Source organism: Lates calcarifer, linkage group LG14 (assembly GCF_001640805.2).
Source record: "Lates calcarifer isolate ASB-BC8 linkage group LG14, TLL_Latcal_v3, whole genome shotgun sequence".
Taxonomy (NCBI): domain Eukaryota; kingdom Metazoa; phylum Chordata; class Actinopteri; family Centropomidae; genus Lates; species Lates calcarifer.
Window position 1 is genome coordinate 14,016,342 of NC_066846.1, and position 17,629 is coordinate 14,033,970.

The window sequence follows — 17,629 nt, forward strand, 5'->3', positions numbered from 1 at the left end:
TGTTTGTTAACACCCCTAAAACAACCGATATTGGACATACAACTATTTTCAAAAAGTTACCGTCTTTATCTAAACACATCATGAGAATTCAGATCTGTTCCAACTCGATTTTGTTATATGGCAACACAGAGACATAAACGCGTTTCCCACTTTTAGAACCTGAATCCGAAGTTCTAGTTTTGGTCCCTGTGGGGGCCCAACAAATTTTTATGCCCGGGGAACCTCGTGCGGATAATCCGGCCATGTTCCGGTCTACAGAAGTCTATACAGCCTGTATTTCACAGTGGTCAGTCAAAGCGTAATTCCTGTTACCTGAACAGCACGTCACATGATGACATTCTACTGGTTGGTCAGATCGTTTATATAACCGAATCAGCGTTAAAATGTAGCTGGGTTTAATATATCTGTGATGTCAGCTCTGCGTGTGTGGGTTTGGGCGCGTGTGCCCGGGGTTCACCCATGTCCTGCCCTTGTGCTGTGATCCGGCGCGTGGACAGAGACACTGCATCTCTCTCTTTCTCTCTCTCTCTCTCACACACACATACACACACAGGGAGAGAAGGAGAGAGAGAGAAAGAGAGAGAGAGAGAGGAGGCGGAAACCTCCATCTGCCCTGCTCGGTGACCGACCCGTCATCCTCGGGCTCGTGAAAGAATCGAATCCTGACCGTTTTCATTTTTCTTGTTACTTTCGCACCGTAAATGAGGAGCGACCGAGGACGTAATGTCAGAAAAGAGGAGGGAATTTAACATGGAAGAAATCTATAGTCTATATATAGGCTATGCCCCGGACTGCTGCACCACCACCTCCTCCTCCGCCGCCGCCACCACCTGCCCTCCCGGTACCGGTAAGTCACGGAGGAAAGATGAGCTGGTGGAGAACCGTGTGTCCCGTCTGTGACGGGTTAGTGCTAACGGTGGCCGGTTATCGATGCTAACTGACCCGTGAAAATGACTTTTGAGGTCTTGTGAGGTCGGGTTACCGTTCAGCCATGTTGCAGGAGAGCGAGGGAGGGAGTATGGGGGGTGGGGGGGCGACTGGGCTCCTGACACCTGCCCTCATTCCCGGTGACTGGAGAGAGGCGGAAAAAAACCCGTTAAAAATGTCTAAATTGGCGGTTAAGCGGGACTTCGCAGCCCCCCGACATCCCACACCGGGAGATGACTTTCTGACTCGGTGTGGCGGGGAGTCTGAGCGCCGTTCAGCCATGTTGCAGGGGGAGGGAGAGATAACTAGCTAACGGCGGGGCTCCGGGGGTTTTGACACCGACCGACCGACACCGGGGGGAGAGGAGGAGGGAGGGGAGAGGGGAGGAGAGGAGGAGGAGAGGGGTGGTGGTGGAGAAAACCGGTGCCCGGTAATTTTCGCTCCCCGGTCGGATGCGGCGGCGGCAGGAGCCCGTGCTGTGTCGCCTAGAGACGGAGGCAGGAGGCTGAACGAATCGGGGTCGACGAGGGTAGTGAGTGAACCGAGGCCATGAGGGCTGTCGGTTTTATTCATTTTATTTTATTACATTTTTAAATTCCATTTATCAAATTGTTATTTTTAAAATGTATTTTTTTTTGTTGATTTTCTATATTATTGGAAATTAGTTTTATTTATTGGAGCTGCAACTAACAATAATTTTTATTACCAACTAATCTTTTATTCTCTAAAACTGCAGCTTTAATATTCATCCTTTTGTGTAATTAAATTCTTTTTATTAACCTAATGTAACAACAGGAGGAATCAAATGTTTACATTTGCAAATATGAATCTGAATAATTTTTAAAATTCAGTTTAAATTTTCTATTCTACAACTTCAACCTGCTGGAATGTTTAAAAATGAATTTTATTTATACAAATTATATTCAGATACAGTAGCAGGGGACATTTCTTGTCAAATAGAATATTAAATATAAATTATTTTTAGCAGGTGTCTGTTATTTTTTATGTAACACCACAGCAGGATTTTTCAAAAACATTTTATTATATATATTTTAGCACAAAATATGTGGGCTGACGTCTTAATTATTAGATAGTTTTCAATGCAAGGGCAAGAAGTGATCAGGACTAACAGCTGGCAGCAGGTGGAAATGATTATTGATGATTATTGATCATAATTGATGATTGTTTTGTCAGCGGGAAGGTCAGGGCAGGAGACAACACAGCAGGGTCCGTTACCATGGCGATAACGGGGATGATTTATCCCCTTATTATTGGGCCTTTTTCCATTCAATAATTTATTCATTCAAAGATTCACTTTGTTCATGTTCCTTTTTTCTTCTTGTTCTTCTTCTCCATCTCCTCCTCCCTTTATCTTCCCCTCCCTCCCTTTCTCTGTCTCCATTCTCTTCTGTCCTCTCTCGCCCCTTCGTCCTCGCTGGTTCTGTTTCCTCCTTTTTCTCTCCCTCTTCCTCTCTCAATCATCTTCTCTCCTCCCTCTACCCTCTTTCACCTCCCTTCCCTCCACCCATCTCTCCCTCTCTCTCTCTCTCTCTCTCTTTCAGGTCAATGAGAGCCAGCAACAGCTCAGTCTGAAGAGCAAATCCTCCCTCGTTTTCTCCGTCTCCAGTTTCTCCTTTACCTCCATCTCCCCCCTTTTTCCCTCTATCATGCTCTCCTCACTACCATATGATAAAAAACACACTCGTCTTATTTTAGCAACGCTGCCTTCCTCCTCCTCCTCCTCCTCTTCCTCCTCTTCCTTCTCTCTTGCCCTCCTCTCTTCTGAGTTTTGACTCCCTCTCTTTTTTACAAACACACACACACACACACACACACACACACACACACCAGAAAATGAAGCGTGGGTCGAGTGTGTTGCAGCCTCCCTCTGATGCAGCCAAACAACACACACACCCTGCAAACATACACGCAAAGATACACACCGGCGGTGGTGATGCTCGCACCGCTGAGCGCGTCCAACACACACGCTGAACACACACCGGACACGCACGCCACAGGTTCGAGTCCCTTCCCAGCAGCCACCTCTTTGTTCAGCCCCGATGTCAGCACCAAGATGGCGTCCGACCTCCTCATCAGGCTGTCAGGTAACACACAGTATGTTCACTGACACACTATATGTAAACACATAGAGCTGCAACTCGTGATTGTTTTAATTATCGATTAATCTGCTGCTTATTTTTCTGATTAATCGATTAGTTCTGCAATCGTGATGTCTTCAGATGTCTTGTTATGTCCGAATAAAAGTCAAAATATCCAAAAATATTAAGTCAGCTATGAATTACGACAAAGAAAAGCATCCTTTCATTTGAGAATGATTAATGGACGAAACTGTGGCAAGAAAAAACGAGTCGTCCAACCTAAACAACCATAACCCTCTGATGCAATGGTTTTCTGGCATAATTGATCATAAAATATGATCTGATCCTGAGCTAAGTCACAAGTACAGATGAATACAATGTGCTTAAGCTTATGATGTCTCCTGGGCACCTTCCTTTCCTTTGGGGTTTTTCCGGGCACGTCCAACAGGGAGTAGACTTCATGGTAGACCCAGAACTCACTGGAGGCATTATATCTCTGGGAGCTGGCCTGGGACCGCCTTGGGATCCTCCAGGAAGAGCTTGAAAGCAGTGCTGGTGAGAGAGACACCTGGAATACCCTGCTTAGCCTGGTGCTAACCCTAACCACAACCCAACCTTGGATAAGCAGAAGAAAATGGATGGATGGAAGACATTCCTAAGATATTGCGATGGATGGACAGATGGTCATGGCCGTCGTCGGTGTGGAAGAATACAAACCACTGACCTAAACTCCCCAAACTGTTTATGATGACCGTCAATGGGTTTCTATTGGGTTAAGGTCCAAAAGGTGGATTTCCTTTGTTTGAAGTCATTCTGTTGTAGATTTACTTCCATGTTTAGGGTCATTACCCCGACCCACCTTCTTCTCATCTCCAGCTGGTGAACCCTGACAGTATCCTGTGAGATACCTCGATAAACTCGATAAACCAATGATGGCAACCAAATCATAATACCCCCTCCACTGTGCTTTACCTTCTGGATGATGTTTCCATGTTGGTGCTGCCTGTTCTTCCCAAACAATTCCACCTTAGTTTTAACCAGGCTGCAGGGATTTACTGATTAATGAATCCACACAATCAAGCCTAGTTTGTATAGATAGGCGCTGAACCCACAGAGGCAAAAATCTGAATCAGATGTGGGACAGCACTCAGCTTAAATTGCTTATTCATGCATTGCATCATTTCTTCTTCAGTGTGCAAACTGGTAACAGGTGTGGCTGCCCAAAGTGTGCATGAATAAACAATTTAAGTGGAGTGCTGTCCGACCAGGGACGGGCATTTCAAGCAAAAGTACTGATAAATATTGATTCATTACTCCGTGAATCCAGGTTCAACATCTGGAGGAAGGACTGAAACCAGAAGAGTGGAGGCTGACGTAGCAGCAGAGTAGAGGCCAGTTCATGGTTTCCAAGTCTGCATGGGTCCACGTGAAGTCAGTCCCCATCTTTGGTCTTGTTAAAACAGTTGCATACACTGTTTTCTTTTTTTGACTTTTTCTTGTTGAAGCGTCACGTAGAAATGAGTCCATGTCTGTGGGCCACAGGCAGCCGGATGGCCAGACCTTAAAACATTTTCAGCTGACTACTGTGTCACTGTTTCAAGTCGCCGTCACCTGTCACTTTTTCTAACGTTATAACTTTAAACTGGATGAAGGATTTTCATCACCGGACATCTGTATCTTAAGTATTGCTGCCCCTCTCGATGTCCTGTGTCTTGGTGAGTTTGTTTTCGAGAGGAACCTACAAATGAAACCCAGTTGGACATTGGATCCACTTGTGGAGAACCTCGAGCAGGCAAATTAAAGATTCAGGACTGTCCTTAATGCTGATGCTTTTGGACTAGCATGTTCAGATACTACATGTGTGTAATGTTTGAGTGTCCACATACTTTTGGTCATGTAACATACAAACCCATCCTCTCATGGTGAGTTGAGTGCAGTTCTTGAGGCTGTAATGTGAACTCTACTGTAATCTATTTAAAGTTAACTTGAATCTAATCACACACTCTCTCTCTCCTCAGAGGCCACCCAGAAGGCCCAGGTGCATCCTGGGAGCCGAGCGGAGGCGGAACCTCAGCGGCGTGAAGCCCTGCTGGAGGTGCGCGGCGGGCAGCAGGACGAACCCGGCCTCGCCCTCTCGCCGGACGGCCCTGGGGCGAGTCCTGAACCGCCGTCCCTCACGCACACACCGGATGGCAATGCCCCAACGGACACACTGGCTTCAGACCTGTTGAGGAAACTGGCAGGTACGATTTAGACTTAGTAAATTAATTAATCAGTAATTAAGGGATTATACATTGGACTGCTTCCATCCATTTCATATTTAACATTTCCCACCAATCAGAGCGTCAGGAGGTGAACTGTCACGGCGTCAGGGTCAAAGAGGAAGAGGAGCCGATGGAGGTCGACACCATGGTCATCTCTGACCTCATCCGCAATCGACCAGCCACAAATGAGATGACCACATCTTCCCCAAAGATGACGAGTCACCATCTCTTCACCGTTAAAACAGAAGACCAGGGTCTCAGTGCCAACAAGATGACCGAGCAGTTACACCCTGGAGCCAAAATGGCCGAGCCGTGTCTCCTTGGCCTTAAAATAGAAGACAGATTTTTTACTGGAGGCTGCCAGTCTGGCTCAAAGACAGGTGATAGTGTCGTCTCTGGAGCCAACAAGTTTCAGTTTAGAGTGAAAATGGAGGATAATGGCGTCTCTGGGATCAAGATGGCAGACCAGCTTCTCTCCGGAGCCAAGATGGAGGACCAGTTTCTCTTTAAAGCCAAAATTGCAGAGCGGCCTTTCTCCGGAGCAAAGATGAGCAACAAGTTTCTCTCTGGAGTCAAGATGGAGGACCAGTTTCCTTCAGGAGTCAAAATGGAGAACCAGCTCCTCTCTGAGGCCAGAATGGCGGACCAGGTTTTTGTCAGAGCGAAAGACGGAGGAGCAGCTTTTCTTTGGAGCCAAGATGGACGACCAGTGCCTCCGAGCCGTGCTGTGGCAGGACATGTCAGTGAACCTGGCCTCCACGCTGCTGCACCAGCTCTCAGGTAACAGACTCTTTCACACTCCTGATTCAGGACTTGTGATCCAGCAGGAGAAAATGTCCTGTGTGTGATGTGAAGCCGGAAAAAAACTAAGATTACAAAGGAGAAAAAAAGAAATACAACGTACATGTACTTTGTCAACTAATCAGCAGTAGGGTTACAAAGGGGTGGAAAATTTCCTGTAAAATATTTTGGAAACTTTCCAGAAACATTCCATGGTAAATTAAGCTGGGAATTTGGTAATATACACAATACATTAACTCTTGTTATTCCATATATTCCATTAATTCCATGATTGTTTAATTCAACAAAAGTTCAAACCCTAAAATACTTAAATCACAATGATATTTGACTATATTTCTCATTTGAGAGGCTGGAATCAGAGAATATTTGGATTTTTTTCCTTATTTGTGCTTGAAAATAGCAGCCACACATTTAAACTCTTGCGGTTTAAAAGAGGTTATAGTAAAATCCTTTTTTAACAAAAATAAAAATGGACAATTTCAAAAGAAGATTTTATAATAACATAAATGAATAATTAGCTTTGACTGTTTTTGTTTTGTTGCTGTTGTGATCGCCATATTATACACTCTGTGTGTCTTTCCTCAGAGAGGGTCAGTAAATCCAACAGTCATCAGGTGGAGAGGTCGACTCCACCCATCAGAAGCAGGTAACATCACACTTCCTGTCACCAATCGGTAGTCTCATGTGGGCACTTTGACCTTTGACCTCTGACCTCTGTGTTCCTGTGTGATGTCCTACAGTCCTATACTGAAGGTGAATGTGGATCCTCTCCGCTCCTCTCCACTCTTCAGCCCCCTGGAAACTCCACTTGGTAATTTACCGTCCACACACAAAGACAAAGACGTACAGTCGATACAACAACTACAACTACATCACCATCACTGTGTTCAGATAAAAATACAGAGACTCTGTGTTGGAGCGGTCAGCAGCTCTTGTTTGCTTGAGGAGGCGTAGATCTTTGAATGTTGATAACTGTCTCACGGGAGTGGTTTTTTTTCTTTCTTATTCATATACTGAGTCAGTGTGTTATGCTTATCATTGATTTGCTGCCTCGTCAATCCCAGTGTAATATGTAATAATGAAAAATGACAGCGTCAGTCAGAGTGGAAGGATTAAAGGAGATAACAGGCTCAACGTTACAACGGAGCCACTGATCCAACACAGAATACTTCAGCATTAAACTGGGGCTGACGTGAAGCTTTGCCTGTTGCCATGGTAATCAACGTCTAAATCAGCGTTCGAATGAAACAGTAATCCAACGTTATTCATCATTCATCAACATACATTATTATTAGTTATTCCTAAGGTTGCTAAATTCTGGGAATTTTCAAAGTTGGAAACTTTCTGTGGGAACTAAATGGAATTTATGGGAATTAATGAGATTTAATCGGGAATATATGGGAAATTAATGAAAATTAACTGGAATATATGGGAATTAAAGGACGGAAAAGGAAGGAAATTTGCAAAATTGCAGGTTAGCCTATAACAGGAAACTTAAATGTAGTTGGAAAAAAAATCTTGCAGCATAATCTTGGTTAAAACAACCATATTTAATGCAAATTCAGTTGAATTTTGACCCTGCCCTGTCAATTTCTCAGTCACATACAAAGATCATTTCTAGAAAAATGCAAAAAAAAAATAATAATAATAATTTGAATATTCACCAGTATTTCTCAGTACTTCCCAAAAATAGTACGTTATATATCCATGCCAGACTCTATTGACAAAAACAGTTAATTTACTGGTGGTGGAAGAAGTATTCAGATCCTTTCCATAAATAAAAGTACCACACAATAGCACTAACTAACTGATGGAGTCAGTGGTAAGTGAGTAGGTGAGTCTGTCAGTGGTAAAAACAAGAGCTTTAGTGGACAGTTGCTCCATAGTTTTTCTTTAACATTAACTCCTCAACATGTCATGGTGTGACACTGCTTAGAGACAGAAAAAGATATACAGCAGATATTTTCCCACGTTGTGTATTTAAAGTAAAGCACCTGAGGTAAACTTCTGAGTTCATGACATTATTTTTTAATTATTGTCACCCTTTGTATTAATCTGATTACAGTTTCTTCCTTTATGTAGCTGCTACAGGCTTCCTCAGATTAGTTTTACTTTTATCCCCATTGCACTCACAATATTAAATAAACACTTTTAGGGAATCTGAGCATTTAGTTTGCCTGCAGTGTCTTTAATGCAGCCTCATTGTTATTATTATTACTTTTTAATGATTGTCTTTCAGTATACTGTTTTTTTCTGCGTGATGGATTTACGCTGCCAGCAGATTGCCCTTTGGGTTTATAATAAAGATGATACTGAGATGATACTGAAGTGAACTGACTAAACACACACTCACGGTCTACAGTCATAGTGAAGTCTACCAATAATGACTTCCACAGGGACTCATCATTAGTAGATTTTGGAGTGCACATAAAAAAAAGAAAAATATGGCAGCAGAAGATTTAGTTCATGAATCGCTTAGTGGAATAATAAACACACTTTCTTTTTTTTCCTTCACAGAAACACAAACCAGCCTCAGCAGAGATCAAACCACAGGTTGCTCTTACTTCTACAGGTAACACACACACACACACACACACAAGTTTGTACAGCTACTTGTGAGGACCCTCACTGACATAGCCTCAAACCCAACCTTAATTCTTCCATAACTCCAAAACAATCAAATGACCCTCTAAGAGATAAAGACCGAACAAATTGTCCCCACTTTGCCAAAATGACCTCACAAGGTCAAATAATGACATAAGTCCTCATAAAGATAGAAGCACAAGAATACACACACACACGTTTTGCATTTTATTTACCAGCAGAGTGTTGAAAATGTGGCTTCTCTGCCTGTAATCACTGTAAAAAATCTGTAGTTGTAAATATAGAGAGCTGATGTATCGTCCTGTCTAGACTTGGTTCCACCGGCTTCTGTAACTCAGTGCAATCTCTCATTGAACTTCCCTTTCATCAGTCTTTCTGCAGCAGTGTTAATGTGTTTTCAGAGGTTTACAAACCACATGCGAAGATAAATGAGTATCCTCTAAGTTTAGCAATAATTGGACTTGTCTGGACTTTTAATAATTTGTGTTGTCAGAAATATCGATGTGGTTTTGAATGAGGTTTGGGACAGAGAGTTTTTGGTTTCACTCTGTCGTCAGTTTTTCTTCTTCTCCAAATGAACACAATTCCCTCTGGGCCCATTTCTGTTTCACATATAGATATAGAGAGCTGCAGGAATGAGTCCTAAAACCAGGAAGTACATTAGCATGTTAGCATGTAAGCACTTCCTGTTCCCTCGTCCCAAAGTCAGTGTGTTTTTGGTTAAATGTCTGAAATAAGGTCTGTGGTTTTATACACAAGCTCAAGACATTTTTACGTTTTATTCTCCAACATAAAATCCGTCAGTAAATCATAACATTAACTTTTTACTTCTGGAGATTGTGTTTAGGCTTCAAACATCAAAGGAATAATAATTCACAAGTAACAATAATAATCTGCTGACAACAGCGCCCCTACCTGTTATGTTCTAGAATCAAGTTAAACTCATTAGTTCAAACAAGTATTAGAAGTAGCAGTAGTTGTACAACAAATATTTAGAAGATCAAACTTACTTGTTACTTGTTGCCATGGTTACTGCACTTCTCGTGTCGTTCGTGCCCGCCTTCAGGTGTCACGTGTGCGGGTTTGAGACGGAGGGACGCGCCCTTTTCCAGAGTCACATGACAGAACACCGCCAGTGGGAGCACGGCTCCTTCTCGCTGCACTGCTGCGTGTGCGACCACTCGACCAATCAGGAGGCGGAGATGAGGGCTCATGTCGACACGCACATACACGGCGACACGGGAATCAGAGACATGAGGTGGGATAGTTTTCATTTTAATTTTATGTGTATGTTTATGTTAAGAGTTGAAATATCTGATGAAAAATATATTGATATTTTTTGGTTCTTAAAAAGCTGCAAACAACATACAGGGAAAAGGCATTTTCAAGAAAAAAGTTTTGAGAAAAAGTCGTAATGTTGTAGGAAGAAAGCATGTACAGTGAATATTAAGTAATACTATATAACTAGTCATGATATTATGACTTATTTTGGCCTTTATCTGGAAATAATATGACTTTTTGAAATGAAATTTTAAAATGAAATTCTCAGAAATACAAAATAAATTTCAAAATATTACGACCTTTTCTTAATTTCTATTTTAATTAAAATATAACTTTTTTCTGAAAATATTACAACTTTTTGTGATTTTTACCAATTCTTGATACTACAGTTTTTCTTAAAATATAATTCCCTTTTCCTTTACTTAACAATTTAAAAAAACCTTGTATTTTTCATTTTTCAACAGCTGACTAACATACTGGATGTACTATACATCAGCTACTTGACCTGAAATAAATATTAATACATTTTTAAAAAAGTAAATATACAGTTATTTACCGTTGCACTTTATCTGTTTGTACTGTGTCCAGGTAGCCAGTTCACTGATGTTTATCATCCAAGCTCTCCAACTGCTTCCAAAACCTTGATATCATCCTCCCAGTAACAACAACTGTGACTCATTAAACATACACTGTTTATGTGCTAATATTAATAATTAATAGTTCTGGCATTAAAAAATACAACAACTGTGGTTTTATACAAACAGGAAATGACACACACTGTGTGCCAGCAGATATCAATCAAACTGTTTTTGGTTTTTTTTTGTTGATTTACTGCCGACTTCAGTTTTGGAAACGTAATAATGAGAGACCAACATGTTCTGTGTTTGGCTGCAGAAACATTCTCACCATTGTCCAGAAGTTGTCTTTCATTTTATTAAATTCTTAGTGTTTGTAGCTCCTCATCGTAGCAATATGAGGAGCTGTGCACGCTGGTAGACATTCTGATTTTTCAAAGACGGGAAGGCACAGATGTTAGTAGTAACGTAAAGAATGGCTCTGTCACAATAAAGTTAAAGGTATGATATGCAGGATGTAGAAACACACCTACACTCAGATCTGACTGCATCATGTTGAAAACAGGAGAAACTCAGACAAGTTGGACCTGGAAGGTATTTTCTTCAATAATTCACAAATTGACAAGCAGATAGAGTTATTACTATCCGTCCAACCACTACATAAGAGAATAAGAAAAGAAAACCCAGCGCTCCACCACGCACTGATAGTGGGTCCTGAGTGATGATTCAGGATTATTTTTGTCTGTTCATTGTTTTATAGGAAAATCCTGCATATTATACCTTTAAATTAACCCTCCTCTCTGATCATCACGTCTCCAGGAGAAAATATTTTGTCTTGGCGGGAGTGAAGTGAAGGATTGGACCGTGGGCAGGTGTAGTGTTGTAAAAACAGTCCTGTGTGTGTGTGTGTGTGTGTTTTCTGTTTGTGTTTTCTTCTGAATTTCTCTCCTTTCATATCTTTGAGTGTGTGTTTTGTTGTGTTGTTGTGTTGTGATTTCTCTGTTTCATGTGTTTGTGGTCACGTAATGTGTGTGTGTGTGTCATTAACCCCTCCCTCCCCTCCTGACTCCCAGATGCCCCGTCACCCCTCCCTGCCGCCGCCGCCGCCGCCGCCTCCAGCAGCACTCCGGCAGTTGCCGTGGCAACCCAGCCAGAGAAGAGCACCTCTGAGCATCGCTGCCGCATCTGCCAGAGGTCGTTTCCAGGGCAACAGGAGCTGCTGGTTCACTTCCAGGGTCATCGCCAAGGCAACCAGTACCGGTGCGACCGGTGCGGCCACCTGACGCGGACAGCCAACAAGCTGGTGGAGCACGTTCGCGTGCACACGGGGGAGCGGCCGTTCACCTGCGACCTCTGCCCTTACAGCGCCAAGCGGCGGGACAGTCTGCGCCTGCACTGCAAGGTCAAACACGCCGCCGCGCACGTCAACGGGAACGCGGCGGCGGACGCGCCCGGCGACGTGCACACGCACCGGTCGTACGTGCACGGGGACAATCAGCGTTCAAACAAACACGTTCAGCGGCTGCACACGCCGGCCAACGCACACACTGCTGCACCCTCCTCCTCTCTTCCTCCTCTTCATCCCTCGCTCTCTGACCGGGCAGGGTGGAGGGATTTGTCTCCTCTCCTCCCCATCACGACACTCATCTCTCTGAAACCACGCTCTCCTTCTTCACCCTCCTCCTCCTCCTCCTCCTCGTCTTCCTCCAACAAACACTCCTTTCTCGGTTACCTTGGTCTGACGACGTCTTTATAAAAACGCTTTGTCTCTTTTTCTTCTCCTTCTCCCTCCTCTCCCTCTTCTCTCTCCTTCCTCTCCTCCTCTTCTCATAGCTCATTCCCTGCTTTTCTCTTTTTCTCGTTCTCTCCTCTCCTTGTCTCCTTTCCTCTGCTACTCTTTTTCCTTCTCTTTACCTCCTCTCCTTGTTTCCTCTCCTTTCCTTGTCATATCTCCCCCTCTCTCCTCTCCACATTTCCTCCTCTTCCCTCCTTTCCTTGCCTCCTCCTCTCCTCTCCTCTCATCTCCTTGTTTCCTCTCCTTCTCTTCTATCCTCATTTCCTTTTGTTTTCCCTTCACACCATGTTTTTCTCTCCTACTTTTCAACCCCTCCCTCTCCTCCCTCTCCTCTTCTATCCATCCTCTGGACTGTTAAAGTGATGGATGTAAAGCTCTGTAATGTATCCAAGGTACTGTCACTCAACACTATGTATGAGAATGTCAAACAGCTACTGTAATGCTCAATGCACTGAAAAACACACAGATAAGGAACGTTTTGAATTTATTGAACTTTTGCATCATGCTCGTGATTTTTGCTGCATTCCTGCCTGCTTTTAGCCTCTCATATAATCACTGAACTCTTAGCTATTTAACCGTGTGACATATTTATTGCCTGTCTCTCGTCCCTCAGAAACCCTGAGACTTAAAAATCCTCCCGTCGCGCTCATTTTGCACAAAAAAAACCACGAGACGCTTTAATGTAAAGATGAGTTATGTATTTAAAGTATGTTAACAAGTCGTTTAGTCTTTTGTTCAGATTAGATTTGAGACAATTTCACTGATTTCCAAAAAAACATTCCGCTTTTAAAGAAATTTTGTTTCGAGTGTGTCATTTGTCATTTTTTTGTGAAAGGAGGCAGATTTTTCTGAGTTTTCGCGTCATGAGTAAAGGCATCACGATCACACAGACTGTCAGAGGCTCTGGGTCGATCCTCGTCGTTGGTCCTCTGCCTCCTCAGATGTGGTGCTAACATCCCCAGCAGGACCTCAAACTGTCCCACAAACATCCTAAAAATATGTCCACAACCGGCCTCAGTGGAGCAGCTACATCCCGATTCAGTTTACAAAACGTGATTTGACTCGTTGCACAGATCAGTGCAGGAACCACAGTCTTAAATTAAAACGACCGAACCACAAAACTAACTGTGGAAAAAGGAGAGACTTGATAGAAATGGAGGTCAGAGCAACCTCGATACTCTCAGCTCCAGTGTCAGGTATGTTCTGCACAGCTACAGCAGAAACTACTGGTGTTTTGGCAAATTAAATCAGGCTGACGACGCTGTCAGCAGCCCGGCAGGAGAGACACTCCATGGTGTGATAGGATGATGCCAACTTTATGTCTGAATGAAAAACAAGAACAAATCATCGGATCTTTGTGTTGAGCAGCTGAATAGGATTCGACTGAAATATTCTGAGTTTGGTTCAGCCCTGTTGATTAGCATTAAACACAAACTACATCTGAAGGATGATGGGACTGTCTTTAGTTTTGCTGGTATTTGGCGCTAGAGGAAAAATCAGAGGATCACTGAAGTCAGTAGGATTCATCCTCTGAGGACCATAAATTTTATGGCAATCCATCCAACGGACCAACTCTTAACATTTCCGTCCACAGAGGTAAAAAAAACCCTGTTGTCTCATCCCACTTGATGACTGGTTGAAATAGATGGAGACTTGTTTTTTTGGGCTGTTACCATCTTGTTTTACTTGTTCTAAGAGCTGGATGTGCCAAACTTGAAGATTTTCTACAACTGTTTTTCACTCTCGAAAGTTGATGCAGCTTCACTAGGATTTTTTCTCATCAGAGGTCGTCTACAACTTACAGTTCAGTCTTTTTAAAACAGTTTTAACATTTCTATTCATCATCGTTAGATAGTTATAAATCAGCATAAGACAGGGTTTCACTTCAGTTCACTACTGTCTCTTTATTCTTTGGGGATTTTTAAGGATACAAGGTTTCTGGTGGACAGTGATGATATTTCTAATATTTGTGTTGTATATTGATAATGTATTTGTGTTTACGTAACTACATGAGGCTCCTAAGAGTCTGAAATGTCTTAATTTAAAGTTGCACTATATGTAGTTTTGCTGAGACAAGAAAAGAATCATTTTAGAATATTTTACTTTTTGTTAACTCTTCACAAAACCAGAATGTTCAGTGAAAGTAAATATGGACCATTTGTTTTTTAGAGCGATCGAGGAGTAGTTGAAAATCACAGCCGAACAGTTTCCCTGAAGCTTCAGTACTCTATAATTGTTTTATCCAAAATTACCAACAGATCCAGCAGGTCTGATGACACTTCCTGTTCTCGTGGGCAATCATATACTACCTAAAATTAATATTTCAATCAGTACTATCACATAAATGAAAACAATGAATTAAAACTTTTGTTGCAGACAAGGCTGTATTACCTCTCCTGCACATGCACATAAGTCATATTTGTGAAGTCAATTGAAGCTACTGTTGTAAAATGTTTGTAGGGTGGAAGTTAAAGGTGCTATTTGTACATTTTTGCTATCGCTACTTAGCCAATGTTAGCATTGGCAGCTGTGTACTCACCAGGAGCTTCAGCCATTGTTGTGTTTACAAGACAAGAGGTCAGAACATGTCCTCTGGGCAGTGCTACTTCTTCATCCTCTCATGATGGACTGGAGAAAGACTGAACACTACAGTGACTCACTATCACAAAGCTTGGGCTAGCATGCTAGCATGCTAACTTCAGCAGAAGAAAAGTGATAGAAATAGTAGCAAAACAAGAGTTAACATCAGTGTTGCTTTCCACCTCTGGACACAGCCCTTAGCAAGTAAAGGAAATTTTAATGTTTTGCATTAAAATTTTGCAAGTTTAATGGTGAACATGCTAATGCTAACGTTGGCTATGTAGCGTTAGCAAAAACTTGTGTATAGCACAATGAAGACGTCTTTCTGTGACAGAGACAACAACAACAAAGAAAATGGGTCTGAAAATGCTTACAAACATGACTGAAATCAGTGCAACTGTTCAGGATGTTTTAAGTCATCTTACAGAAATAACAATGCTTAAAACTACATGTTTCTTACAACTTAAAAATCAAAAAACGTAGCCTATATGTTGACTGAAAAAACGTTGACAGGACGAATCCAACACTTGCAAACTGAGAATATGAACTTGATGTTAAGTCTGATTATCATGTTAAAAATGCTAAAAGAAATTGTGTTAGCTTCCTTACTAGAGAGTTTGTTGCTAGCAAAGAAGGTGAATGCAAACTTTCGAAAACTAATTTGCACATTACAACAAATAAAGGTTTGATAAAATCATACTTTTTACTGTTTTTTCCACTTTGAAGATGCAGTCTAACCTTTTAAATATTCCTTAGTCAGTTAACATTTGAACATGTGCAGTAGAGGTAACGCATGTAGCGACAGGTCGAAGAAACAGAGTTGCCCTGTAGCGATTTTACCGTTGTACAAACCTTAACCTGAAACTCCCACAAACCACAACTGAGCAGCTTCAAGAAAAACCTGCACACGTGTTGTTTTAATATGAAATGTATCTACAATCAATGGTGCTAGGCTCTGCAGAGCCGGAGAGCTGATTTTCTGCCTGCACGTTTCATTTTAACACTTTGTTTCCACACAGAGGAGCATGAAATACAAAAATCCTTCATCACAGATTGTGTCTTACGTTATTTACTTAAAATCTATTTTCTGTTCTGTTTCTATCTGCTGTATCCTGTTACTGTTTGCTGCTGCAATGATCAATAAAGTTTAATTTCATCTGATTCACCTCTGATCACATGTCTTCTTTACAAGGGTCCTGGTTCTTGGTTTGTACATGATGGACGCAGGACATGTAAGAGGTATGTCGTTGTCATTTTGTGTTACTTTGTCTCTCTGTGGTCATTGTGTGTCTCTTTTGTTTTCCATTGTGTTCATTTTCTGCCTCTTTATGCTCATTTTGCATCATTCTCTGCTCGTTTTGTGTTTTTTTGTGCTTGTTTTGCATCATTTTGTGTCTCTTTTTGGTGGTTTGTGTTCATTTCTGTCCTTTGTGGTCATTTTGCATCATTCTCTTTTTTTGTTCTTTGTGTTTTTGCATCATTTTGTATCACATTATGTCTTTTTGTTTTTTTTTTTTTTTTTTTTTTTTTTTTTGTGTCTTGTAGCTTTTTGTGTATTTTCTTGTCATGTTGCATCTTTTATGGTTGTTACGCATCACTTTGTTGTCATTTTGTAGTCTCTTGTGGTCATTTTTCTCTGTGGGGGGGGTTGTTGGTCTGCGCCCCCCCTCAGTCAGGCCCTGCCCCTGCTTCTTTACTCAGATGTAGTCACAGGCCTGAGAACAGGAGGATCATGTTACAGCTCAGGAGTGGGAGTTAAACGAGTCTAATCTGTGAACTGATGCCGAGGTTGTACAGGACAGTTGTGTTTTGTTTTTTAACCCGACATAAAACCTCCACTCAATAAAAAAACGCTGCGACTGTTCTGAAAAGATCCAGACATCGAACTGGCTCTGTTTCTGGATCAGAAACGACAGAATAAACTGAATTTCAGAGGCGTTTTTCGAGAGAAACCAGGGATGAAGGTCACTCACCACACTCACCAAACGAGTGGGAGGATAAGTGTCAATCGCCATGGGTCCTGTCCCCTCCTCGCCGGTTGCCACGGTTACCTGGCATGTTGTAGGGTCTCCATGGCGGCAGGCAGGCGGCCTGTCGATTGGCTGGGAGCAGGCTCGGGGCTCTGCGAATCATCGAGTAGCGCGAAGGCCGGGAGGAGGAGGAGGAGGGTGAAATAACACCGGCTCACATGCACACAAAGGTCATTATTAGATTTCAGCAAATGGTATTAGAAGAGAGGAAAAGGGGGAGAGAGGAAGGGAAGGGAGGGAGGAGGGAGGACGGAGAGCTGGTATGTGGAGGAAGAGGAAGATAAGACGTGACAGGAGGAGGAGGAGAAAATGAGGTCAGGAAAGAGTGTTACAAAGAGGTGAGAGAGAGGAGAGCAGGTGAAGAAGAGGTCAGTTAAGACGAGGAGGAGGAGGAGGAGGAGGAGGAGGTCATCGCTCTCTGTTTTCTCCTGGTCAAAAGGTCAAAGGTCAAGGCCTGAGGGAGAAGGACACCCACTGTCAGACAGAAAAGATTCCACTCTCATGTCTTCACAGTAAATATAAAGCTGTAGCTGGTTAGCTTAGCTTAGCTTAGCTTAGCTTAGCATAAAGACTGGAAACAGGTGGACACAAAGGTAACAAATCCACCTACCAGCACCTGTAGAGCTCATTAATCAACATGATGCGTCTCGTTTGTTCACTGCTACATCGAGTA

The 17,629-nt window shown here is 42.4% G+C and overlaps 1 protein-coding gene across 2 annotated transcripts; it reads left to right on the forward strand.

The window, feature by feature from the left end:
• Window positions 1-179: 179 nt before the first annotated feature.
• LOC108873740 (uncharacterized) lies at window positions 180-16,087 on the forward strand. Of its 2 annotated transcripts, XR_007814554.1 has the most exons (7): window positions 180-847; window positions 2,490-3,032; window positions 5,045-5,269; window positions 5,368-6,070; window positions 6,677-6,737; window positions 6,832-6,902; window positions 8,609-8,623. XR_007814554.1 is itself a non-coding variant. In XM_018662023.2 (6 exons), the coding sequence occupies exons 1-6, from the start codon at window positions 5,989-5,991 to the stop codon at window positions 11,719-11,721; spliced, it is 558 nt and encodes a 185-aa protein (XP_018517539.1). In that variant the 5' UTR covers window positions 5,863-5,988; the 3' UTR covers window positions 11,722-16,087. The 2 variants fall into 2 exon arrangements, 1 of the variants encoding a protein (XP_018517539.1); XM_018662023.2 differs by lacking the exons at window positions 180-847; window positions 2,490-3,032; window positions 5,045-5,269 and adding exons at window positions 9,762-9,953; window positions 11,625-16,087 and having other exon boundaries at window positions 5,863-6,070; window positions 8,609-8,663.
• The last annotated feature ends 1,542 nt before the right edge of the window (window positions 16,088-17,629 follow it).